General features: G+C 29.5%; 1 protein-coding gene across 1 annotated transcript in view; it reads right to left on the bottom strand.

Moving 5' to 3' along the window:
* Nucleotides 1-2,309: 2,309 nt before the first annotated feature.
* The window catches only part of LOC145193838 (uncharacterized), a 30,572-nt gene continuing 21,741 nt past the window's right edge, over nucleotides 2,310-11,140 (bottom strand). Inside the window, exons 19-24 of the mRNA XM_090077970.1 lie at nucleotides 5,078-6,598; nucleotides 4,823-4,970; nucleotides 4,642-4,701; nucleotides 3,831-4,053; nucleotides 3,163-3,254; nucleotides 2,310-3,035 (exon numbers count right to left, since the gene is read on the bottom strand). Coding sequence (XP_089934096.1) covers nucleotides 2,839-3,035; nucleotides 3,163-3,254; nucleotides 3,831-4,053; nucleotides 4,642-4,701; nucleotides 4,823-4,970; nucleotides 5,078-6,598 — 2,241 coding nt within the window. The 3' untranslated portion in view covers nucleotides 2,310-2,838. The remainder of the gene's footprint in view (nucleotides 3,036-3,162; nucleotides 3,255-3,830; nucleotides 4,054-4,641; nucleotides 4,702-4,822; nucleotides 4,971-5,077; nucleotides 6,599-11,140) is intronic.

The raw sequence follows: 11,140 nt of genomic DNA, 5'->3' as shown, positions 1-11,140 counted from the left end.
AACATCCATTCTGTGAGATACGTTAGGGACACAAAATGAATCAAAGTTGAAATTGAAAAACAGAGAAAGCTAACATCAGTACATCAAACTTCAGAAAGGCAAATTTCGCTTCGCAAAATACGCAAAGAATTTCGAAGAACACGACTTTTAATAGATTCCGGAGTAGACAGCAAAAACATTTAAGTTTAAATCAATAATTTATCCGGATGGAAAGAGAAAACGTAAAAAGGATTTTAGTTTTTTAAAAACGTAAAAAGTTTATTTTGAAAATTTCTGCCCCTTTCTTTTTTTAATTTAATTTATAAAATAATTATTAATAGTAAAAAAAAAAAAGATGTCTCATCTTGTTCTATTTTGAACTTTAAAAACAATTTTGTCTCAAATGATGAAAAAATAAAGCAACCTCACTGGTTGATGACTATATTACTATGTTTACTTTATTACACTGGGTCGTGACTATGTTAAACATGAATCAGATTCGGTAACTGCTTTTAATGCTGGAAATTGTAACTTGACAGACTTTGCATCATTTCCAAGAAACTAAATGAAACAAAGCAAGTACATGATGTAGAAAAACCATGCGCATATAAAATTTAATCTAGACTTACAGCTCACAATTTTTAAATAAAAAATCCTTTTCTGCTTTGCTTTTACATTACGTTATTTCGACTAGTGTTTTTTTTTTTTTGAAAAGCGTTTACTTTAATCTCAGGATCCATAATATTGTCAAAGCAAGGACTTATAACGCCTCTAAACAGTGTGAGGGGGTAAATGAATGCCTCAAGTTTGACTAATTTTTATTGTTACAGAGAACTGCAGTAATTTTTCTAATCTTCTTTAAAGCTTCATCCAATCATTTATATTGAAGTGAATAATTTTATGAGACTTTTCGCCTTTTTGAAATTAACTAATTTAATTCAGAGTTCCTCCCAGTTTTCGCAAATATCGGAATGTCCGATTTTGAGTGGAATCTGTACCATGTTTTGAGTAAAAAGTGATTCTTTAAAAAGTTGTTATGCTTCTTGTTAGACACTATCAGAATCTTCTTCAGCCAAGTTTTCTTGTCAAGTTCCAAATATGCAAAGATATATGAGACTAGGACCTAGGATGAGCAAGCAAAGTGTGCAGCATTATTCAGCAATCTGAGATAATTGTTGCTCTACTTTTGGTGGTGAACTTAGTCAGTAGAGAATGCTTTTCCTTTTTCTTTAAGTTTGGTGATTTTAGTGATCAAACGCAAAGTTGCTGAAATTGCCATAATTATGTAAAAGTCATAAAATTTTTTTACTTTGATTTAACTTCCAATTTGAAAACAACAGGCGATAAAGGTTGCTAGTGGAACTCTTCAACTGAAGCTTTCACAACCTTTTAAATGAACTGACAAATTTGATTTTTTAACTGGAAGCTGACAACTCTGTTTCACCTTTTTTCAAGCAGAATTTCCATTCATAAATTGTTTGGCTAAATTAGAAAATTTTATGTATATAAACGTTTAAAAGTAATTTTTCTTTGTTTTTTTTTTCTCCTGAAAACAAGTTTTAGCCATAAATCAAAAGAACTTAACCTGTTTGTAGTGTTAATAGCGAAAAATTCAAGTCTAATGTACGTTTAATTCAGGATTTTAAAGTTGAATGTTACAAATACTTATTGTTTGTTTCATAATCGCTCAAAAAGATTTGCTTGAAATTCCTGATTTTCCAGCTACTCTTGTGGCAGTCCTGTCATTATATATATTCACAAGTGACAAACACGCTAGAATAAAGGGGAAGGATACTTGCTACTTCCTTCTGGATTTCCATAGATACTTTTTCATTTAATTTTTTTAATTCTACTTATGGAGATCAATTATTTAGAGCTCTCTAAAAAAGGGAATAACTTCTGGCTAACATAAAAATTTTATTGCGAAATTAAGGTAGAAAGAGGTATGAGTGGGGGGTGGGGGACGGGAGGCACATTTGGTTAAGGTTATTTTATTACATAAAATAAACATTATGCAAATTAGGTATTGTTTAATTACATAAATTTGTTTCTATATTCCCTCTCCTGTATTTTATTTTACAAACGCCCAAGTACATATGGGTGGTCCTGGTAAGTTCGAAATTTGAGTTAGTTCTAATTATTTTCGAACACTTTTACATAGATTTAATTTTATATTCCAACTAACCTATAAGAAAAAAATAAACATTTTGAACATCAAAATTCGAAGACTAAAGGACCATTTTTCGAACTAAATAAAATTTCTAACTAACGACCACCGTTCGTATATATTTGTATATTTTAAACATTTTGCTGAGAAATATGAACTTATATAACTATTTATATAAATATATTTGTGACTTGAAGCTCATTAATTTAATTTTCCATATGTAACAATAAATAGTCAAATTCGATAAATAACAAACATCTGCGACAATTTAAAAAAATCAGCCTCTCTTTCATTAAACTAATGATTTCACAACTTACATGAAAGTGTTATATTTTTCTTTTAACCGAAGTATATATTTTTTGGCCAGCAGCATATAAAATGCTTAACTATTTTCATAGCCTTGGTCGATATATATTTTTTTGATATTCCAAACACTGGAGTTTTCCAAGGTAATATTCCGTAAAGTTGTTAGCTTCATCAGCGCATTTTCTTTTCGGAAACATTTTGAAAAAAAACGTAATGTCACTGAAGGGTAAAAATAGCATTGTTGTTATTCTCTTCCGAAACTTCTTGAGAATACTTCAAAATATTTGCTTAAACCAAACTATATTGTTTGACCTTTAAACGTTTAATTACATCTTCTTTGTAAAAGAATAATCTCTGGAAAAAATCTTTTGAATATATAAGCAGTTTTAAACATCTACTTTCTCACTTTTCTCGGCGGCCTCTTTGTTACGATTTCTTTTGCTTGTAAAAATATCTGGAACTTTTTTGAGATTGTGTAGCCTGAGCATTTGATGGTAGATCAGAAAGATAAACAAATCTACAAACTCAACAAACGTTAACAAACTCGCACCCAACATTAATCCAAACTCACCACCCATGTTACCTGAAATATAAAGTGTTAGTCATTGTAAACATATATACATTTTTTTTTTTTTTTTTTTACAATTTTAAAACAGCTTTACAACAGCTTTACAAATTTACAACAGCTTTAAGTTTCAAGAAAACTTTACCCAGAAACTGAAAAAAGTCGTTTGACGCTTCTTGCTCATTATAGTCTATTCGGGTGTCGCCAAAGAAAAATATTACACTGACGATGTTGTCTCTAAACAAAATATAACGTAATTAAATTGAATTTCCAGAATGTTCTCAACAACGACTATAAGCGTTAGAGTTTAGGTAGCTCATCATAAATGAATCGCTGTATTTCATTGGCCAGTACAAATTTGACTAAATTTAAAAATATATGTGGCGTGGTTTATGAAAAGGTACTCAATCCTAGTTCTAGTGTAAATTCACCTTTAAACACTTGCGTGGGAAAAGAACTAGAAGTGAATATCAAAAGTTAGCTAGCAAAAACATTTATCTATATTGTGAAATTTTTTTTTTTTTTTTAGATATTGTAATCGTTAACAAAAGTATTTTTTTTAACACTTTTATGGACTTCTTTTCCTATTTTGTTGTTACAAGTCATAAAATTCAAATATCAGTAACAAAAAATGAATTATTCGGCAATTACTGCAGCTATTTTCGAAATCTTTTTTTAATTTACTTCCTCAGTTTATTGACTTAGTAACAATACTTTTACTTCCTTTTTGGGACTCTCTTTTTTCATAAAACGCGACACATTAGTTATCATGAATATATCAATAAGTATATAGATTGTTTAATTTATAGTTACTCAATGTATGCATCAAGCTCCTCAGACGTCATATTTTTAGCTAGCGTTGACAAATGCGCTTCTTCTGTCAGATTTTTTTTTTGTTGTAAATTTTCTAGACTTTTAATAGATAAACCTGTCGGAGGGTTGTGTAGAAATCTTGCTTCGGATAACTCGTACGGATAAGTGCGTTCCTCGCAGTCTGCTGGACATTCCTTGCGCATGTTGAATTCAGAAAACGATTCTAATACAACGAATAATTTTCTTAAGAACTTAACATCTTAATATTACAAACAGTAAGTTATTTAATAAATGAGTACACGTTTTATTTTTGTTTGTTTGTTTGTTTGTTTTTTTTTAAAAAGAAACCAACCAAATAAGCTAGTACTAAAACCAAGTACTAACCAAGTACTAGAAAGTTTCTTATTTTAAGGGTACTTTTTTACAACTCTAGTACTAAAAGTACTAGTAAAAAAACTAAAAGTACTTAAGAATTTCTTAAGTATCAAAAGAGAGAAAAAGTAAATAAAATACAATTTGAAAACATGACAACAAGTAAGATAAAACGTTCTAAAGTTAACTAAAATTTTTTGAATTCCATCAAAACATCATTCGATGTTAAAAAATCCTCAGATTTGTCTCTGAACACAAAACGAGGAAATATTCCTCGAACTCTTAACAAAATAAGTTTATAATCGAAAAGTAACTTAGTGCTAATAGTTTATAAAGATCTTGGGGCTTTTAGTACTAGTTTCTTATAAACAAGTTTCTTATTAAAAAAAAAAATAACATGCATAATATATATTTTCCCCCGGATTGTATTAGTAATTACCTTTCGCAGGATACATGCAAGAGTAAAGTTCTTGCAATGAACAAAATGGAAGACCATTTTCTAAAATTAGATTTTAACATATAAAACAAAGTTTTCTGCTTGTATTTAGTATAACTTTAGCTTCAAAAAAATTTAATTAAGGGTTATGACAATTATCCGCCAACTTGGTTAAAAGCCTTACCCGGCATAAAGACATCTCTGCATCTGCATAATTCACCCGTAAAATCTGTAAGAGTTTCAAGAAGGCAAAGCCTTTGGCTGTATATATTGTAGTATTTTAGTTGTTTTGTTCCGCATTCTGTCGAATAAGGTGGGGGGAGACTTTTCGACTAAATAAAATAAAACAATTGCACAAATGTGCGTACATTTTTAACAAAACTTAATAAAAAATTTGAAGCATTCTAAAGTAGATAACAGACATATCAAGCCGTTTAACCTGTACAGTGCCCAGCTTAACATATGTTTTGAAACCTGGAGGAATAACAAACCCGTCAACCAACTGCGGTGGAAAATCTTGATTATGTATTACTACTCTCATTCCTGAAAAATGGTGGCTTTTAATGACATCTTTTATCTGTAAATCAAACATTAGCTCATAACCATACGTTAATCCTACAGCATCAACTTTAAGAAGTTCATGGCCTTTTGCTCCAGAGTTGAGCGTGTAACATTGCTCTCCTTTATAATTTAGATAAGAAGTAAAGTTTTCTGGACCACACACATTAGGAGGAGTATACGGATGGTTAGTATCTTGTAGAATCCAATCGCAGTACTTTAAAAGGGAGTGTATAGTAAGTGAACTGTTTTGAAGCGCTTTTACTAACTCTTCGCCAGATATGTTGTAATTTGGACTACTCTGATTTTTATCCAAGGGAAGCCTTCCTTCTTCATAAAGTACCTTTAACTGAGTGCTATAAACCTGCGAAGCTAAGTAACTGTTAGTGGCGCATAGACTGATAGCTGGAAATAAGAGTTCGTGAACGTAGTCAACTGTTGATAAAGTACTAAAAGGATAATCTAAGTATTCCTCAATTCCATATCTGAGTTTAACAACAAAATATATCGCACCAAGTATCATTAAAAGAGCCCATATTAATCTCCTTACTAAAAAGGTATCTGTACAAACATAACAAAAACCATGCAGAGTGGAGCTTTCAACGTATCGCTTAAATATTTGTTTAACGGTTAACCTTTCTTGAACAATTTTTCGCATTCTTTCTTTTAAGTTTATTCGCATTTGAGAGGCTTCTCTAAACTTGGAGGTAGCTGATTTAGTAGCGGTAGCTGCATTAACAACCTTTAAGAGTTTAGGGACTGGTGCAGGTGGATTTTCTTCTAATGTCAATTTATCGGTATTCAATTCTTCCGTTGGTTTCACAATCAGACTAGTACGTTCTTTTAACGCACCCCATTTATTTCTTCCCACGGAAATATCTTTATCCAACACTTTATTATCGTAATTTTTGTTAAGAGTTGAGTCCAGACTGTAAGTAGATCCTAACACAGGTTGTTTTGTATTCTCTGATCCTAACATAAGCTGTTCCGCATTTTTATTTTTTAAAGCTGCCCATTTTGTACTTCCCGTCAAACCTGGTGTTTTTGCTGTTTTTTTGCATTGATAATTCTCAGACGAAAACCTTCTCTTTGGTGACTCTTGGATATTAACTTTAGATTCAATTTCTGGAAAAATGAGAACTTCGTCTGAATTAGCCTCTTCGTTTATAATTTGAAAGTAACTTGCATGATCTTTTAGCATCGACCATCTCTTGCTCACTTTCTTAGTTTCGTTTTTTTTTTCTTCGGAAAAAAAACCACCGTCCATTTTTTCGGGAAAATTATCAGTCGCATCGTGTTTTTCTTCTATTAAGGGTTTGTTTTCATTTTTTGAAATTTCAGCAACAAAATGTTTATTGGATGCTTTAGCTAAATTCGCAAATCTCGTCTTTGAACTCATTTTTTAACAAAGACTTGTCTAAAAAAAGAGAAATAATTTTGAATGGAAGAAGCTGCATTTTCTGTACAGGATGCATAATTATTTATGCATATTTTATTTATATATATTTTTTGTGTATATATAGTTCTATTTCTCTTAAACACACATGTTATTTGCCTACGCATACTACATTTATACATTCCAATACACCGCCACTTTTTCCAGACACTTGTCTGAAATGATAATTTTCAGCACGTCGTTTAAACTATTGAAGATGTAAGTGTTCGGAACATTTCAAGTTGCCAGGCTTATTTTTGACTCAGAAATTTAAGCAAAATGCTTTCTGTTATACTTTTAAACAAAAAAAAAATATTTTAAGCACAACAAAAAAATCCTCCACGCTGAAGTGAAGGAGGAAGAAAAACTACTCACCGCAGGTGTTGAAACGAGAGTGCAAAAGATTACATTGCTCTTTGTTGTTTTTTATTATTATAATAATTATAATTATTTTAGGACTCTAAGTTTTGCACAAAAAAAACGAATACATTTAAATACTGTAAACTTTCTACTAGAACTTTTAAAAACAATTATCAGTAAAACCTCCCGTATTTAAATTACTTAAAAACTATCAATATAAAAAAGCCGAAAATGAGCTCTGATTATCGCAAACCATCTAAAGAAGTCCACTTTATTCTCCACCATTTCTGAATGTATCATCAGAAAAATAGTAATCATTTTATGTGATAACTTACTAGAAAGTTTTTTAAAGCATAATAAATCTTAAGAAATCCAACTTCGGCATCGTCATTTAAAGTCAACTAATCATTCGACGCGTTTAATCCTTAGAAAATTCTTTTTATGTCTCTGACGTTTTAACTCAATCAAAATGAGTTTTAAAAAATTCTCAGCTGTTTATATGGTGTAGTTCAGCCCACTCTACGCGGAATAAGTAAAGAATATTTTTCATCGTTTTTTCCTATACATAAGAATATATCATTGGACTTTTGTGTAACCTTTTGAGCGCAAAGATTTTATTTAATTTAAGTTTGAAAAAACTCTCATAAAATAGAAAAATCTTTCTCGTCAGCCGAAGCATCATTAGCGCATAACAAAGCTCGATTACAGATTTTTCTTTTCCTTTGTTTGTTTTTTAATTACATTAAGGATTATAAACGCTTCGATTAACTTAGCTAATGTCGTTAAAGAATAATTGACATTCGTGAAAAAAAGAACGAATGGAATCTTTGCACGATTAATTTCTAGACTTAAAATTAACCCACATTAATTATTTAGTGTAAAACTTATGTTTCTACACATAAAATAAATTTATACAATTTACCTTTTATCGCGTCAAAAAGATGGAAACGGAATCGAATATGTGAGGAATGGCGAAGAAATCTTCAAAGTAGATTAAAATTTTCTTCATTCAAAAATTTTGTTTGTTAACTACCTGAAAGAGCATAAAATATTCTTTTTGTCATAGCTTTCACTATATCATCACCTATATCATTATAACAAGAAACATCTAAAACGTAATAGTTATAGCAAATTATTCTGCAGGATATATATATATATAAAAAAAAAAAACGTCTAATTTAACAAATTTATAGCGATTCGTTTATGTCCGCGGTACAAGTAATGAAAAAAAGAGTGGAAAAAAACGTTTTAATACCGTGGTAGAAGTTCCTGTTACCGTGTCATTCTTTTCGTGCGTTTGATACTTTTTTATGTGTAAATTTTCTATGTACAAAGCAACCGAATTAACTAAGTTAAACCGAGATCAGTTTGTTATTTAACCTAATTTTGCAAACTAAAACCACGAGCATACATTTAAACTTTGTTATTAATAAATAACAAAATGAATAATGATATAAATATTAAAAATATTAAATAATACTACTTTTGTATTACATTAAGATTGGAGAAAGTGCTAGCATTTTAAAGATACTTATAAATAATGGAATAAAAACTCCGTTCCCAACGATCGAGATCTCAAAATAACAATACGAAAAACGAAAAAGCAAATGTTTTTTCGTGGTTTTAAAAAAATATTATTTGAGCAATAAAAAAAAAAAACCATAGCCGTTACAAAATTTCTTTTGCATGTCTGTGATAACAGCGAAAAATTCAATAAAAGTTTTAAGCAACAAAAGAACTCTAATTTCAAGACCTTGTTGGTTTGTAGCTATAGCATATATCAATCATAAACACGTGGTAAAAAAGAAAGCTTGCTATTGGTTTCAGGTTGTATAAAAAGTTGTGCACTGTTATGATTTTTATTATCAGCCAATTTTTTTTCAAGAAAATTGTGTGTGTGTAGGGGGGGGGGGGGAGGTGGTATTTAAAAATTTATTGAAAAATATTTTAACTATGATTGAAATCATTATCATTTATAATGGAAGACGTTTATGACGTCAATTTAAAAACGGAAACTGTTATTCAAACTTGTTGCTTACTTTACTATTAGTTAAAACTTCTTCTCTTTTCCAATTCTTCTCTCTCTATGAAAACTCATGTAAAACCCAGAAAGTTTATCATTTGCCTTTGTAGATCTAAAACAATTTTTTGCCAGATTTAATGTACTTAAAAACCTTTCAACTGTAGAAGTTGAAACTGAAAATGTTAAAGTTATAAGTTGCTTTTCAAAGTCATTTAGATTTTAGAGTATTCAGTAAAAAAATCGTATTCTTAATAATCGGTAATCGAAATGTTAGAATGTAATTTTACGTCTTTTCAAATAAGCACAAACAACTTAAAAAGTTAAAATTTAAGCGCTAATGGAATTTGTATCGAGAAATAAAATTAAAATCAAATAAGCAATTGAAAAATCAAGTCAATAAGTATTAGTATAACAATAACTTACATACTCAAAATTATAAAACATGAAATTCCTGGGATTTTCATTTTTGCCAGGAGGCTGCGATTGTAATGACAAAAGAAATAAATTCTAAGTTTTTCAAAATAATTTTATCTGAAATAATTTTATCTGAAATAATTTTATCTGAAATAATTTTATCTGAAATAATTTTATCTGAAATAATTTTATCTGAAATAATTTTATCTGAAATAATTTTATCTGAAATAATTTTATCTGAAATAATTTTATCTGAAATAATTTTATCTGAAATAATTTTATCTGAAATAATTTTATCTGAAATACACTTAGAGCCGTAAAAACCGATGTTATTTGGGAAATGCCAAGAGTGCCATACATTAAGGGGTGCCAATATTTAATACATTTAATTTTTCATATATAATAAATAATAATACTAATTATAATAAAGAAAAATCCTAATTATAAATAAAAAAACACAAATTATAAACAAAGATACTAATTATAATAAACAATAATACTAGAATCATTTCAGTAATATCGTTTATTATTTGTTGTGTTGTTATCAATCATAGCAAATTTAAATTTATAAAAAGACATTTTTCGTCCTTTTAAACCTATGTAAATACAAAATGGCCGTTTAATTAGTAAAAACATGGTTCTCTAAATTGCAACCGACTGAAATAACTGGACAGTTGGTCTGGCTATGAATTTAAAAATGTAATTAGCACTTGAACATACGTGATACTTTTTTTTTACAAAGGTAATTTTCTGAAGACTACACAGAATGTTTTTAGCCAAGTGAGAAAAGGAGCATGTGGGGAGAGATCGTCAAATATTTATAAAAAGATTAAAATAGCAAGTTAAACATGTAAAAATTTCGGAAACTATTTCAAAATTTATATTTTATTGTATATAATTAGCTTAAATTTTGCGTGTGTGTAGCTTTACGATTACTGAAAATGAAAACCAGAAGTTCTGCAAGACAAATAAGAAAGTAATGTATGCATTTAAAAAGCTTTAAAACATTTTGGTATAAGAGTTTCGATTTTATAGAAGGTGGTCGATTTCTCGCATTTATCCATTTTTCTCCACACACCCACCACACTCTACACCCCACCCCCCAAAAAAATAAAATAAAATTTTCAAATCTTGAAATTAGCGAACATTACGAAGACATAATTCATTGGAAAGAGTTCTGGGACTATAATGCAGTAACTCATGATAAAAAAAAAAAGTATCAGTGACGAATTTACATATTTAAAATCATTTCCTTTTGACGCAGCTCAAACTCAGGATTAACGCCTAATCTGTGAACAATACTCAAGCTGTCGAACTTTATATGGCACCAACCAGGTTTTAATAAGCGCAAAAAACCTTCCATTTCAATCGGTACGTCTCAAAAAACAAAAACAATTTTAGCTCAAACATGATGCTAGAGTTTGCAAATCCGAAATATCAGTATGTTAAATATAACGGAAAACATCATATAACAGTATGTACATTTTCTAAATCGGAACAAAAAAATAAATTTACTTCTCGCAAACAAAAACATTCCAAAACAAAATAAACAGCTAACAACAGAAATTCTCTTACAAAGAGCTAAAGCGAATATTTAAAATTTAAACGATTAATCTAAAAAGTTCAACTTTTATTTGAAAGTTGAAGTCAACGGAGCAACATTGAAGCTACATTGATAATAACCTTCGCAAATAGTTGAACGTCCGCGTTTT

The sequence above is a fragment of the Hydra viridissima genome, unplaced genomic scaffold (genome assembly GCF_058129835.1).
Source record: "Hydra viridissima isolate aposymbiotic clone 2 unplaced genomic scaffold, HvirCarnegie_v1 scaffold_2, whole genome shotgun sequence".
NCBI classification, from domain to species: Eukaryota; Metazoa; Cnidaria; class Hydrozoa; order Anthoathecata; family Hydridae; genus Hydra; species Hydra viridissima.
Note: the sequence above shows the minus strand (reverse complement) of the source record. Positions and strands in the feature narration are given on the sequence as shown.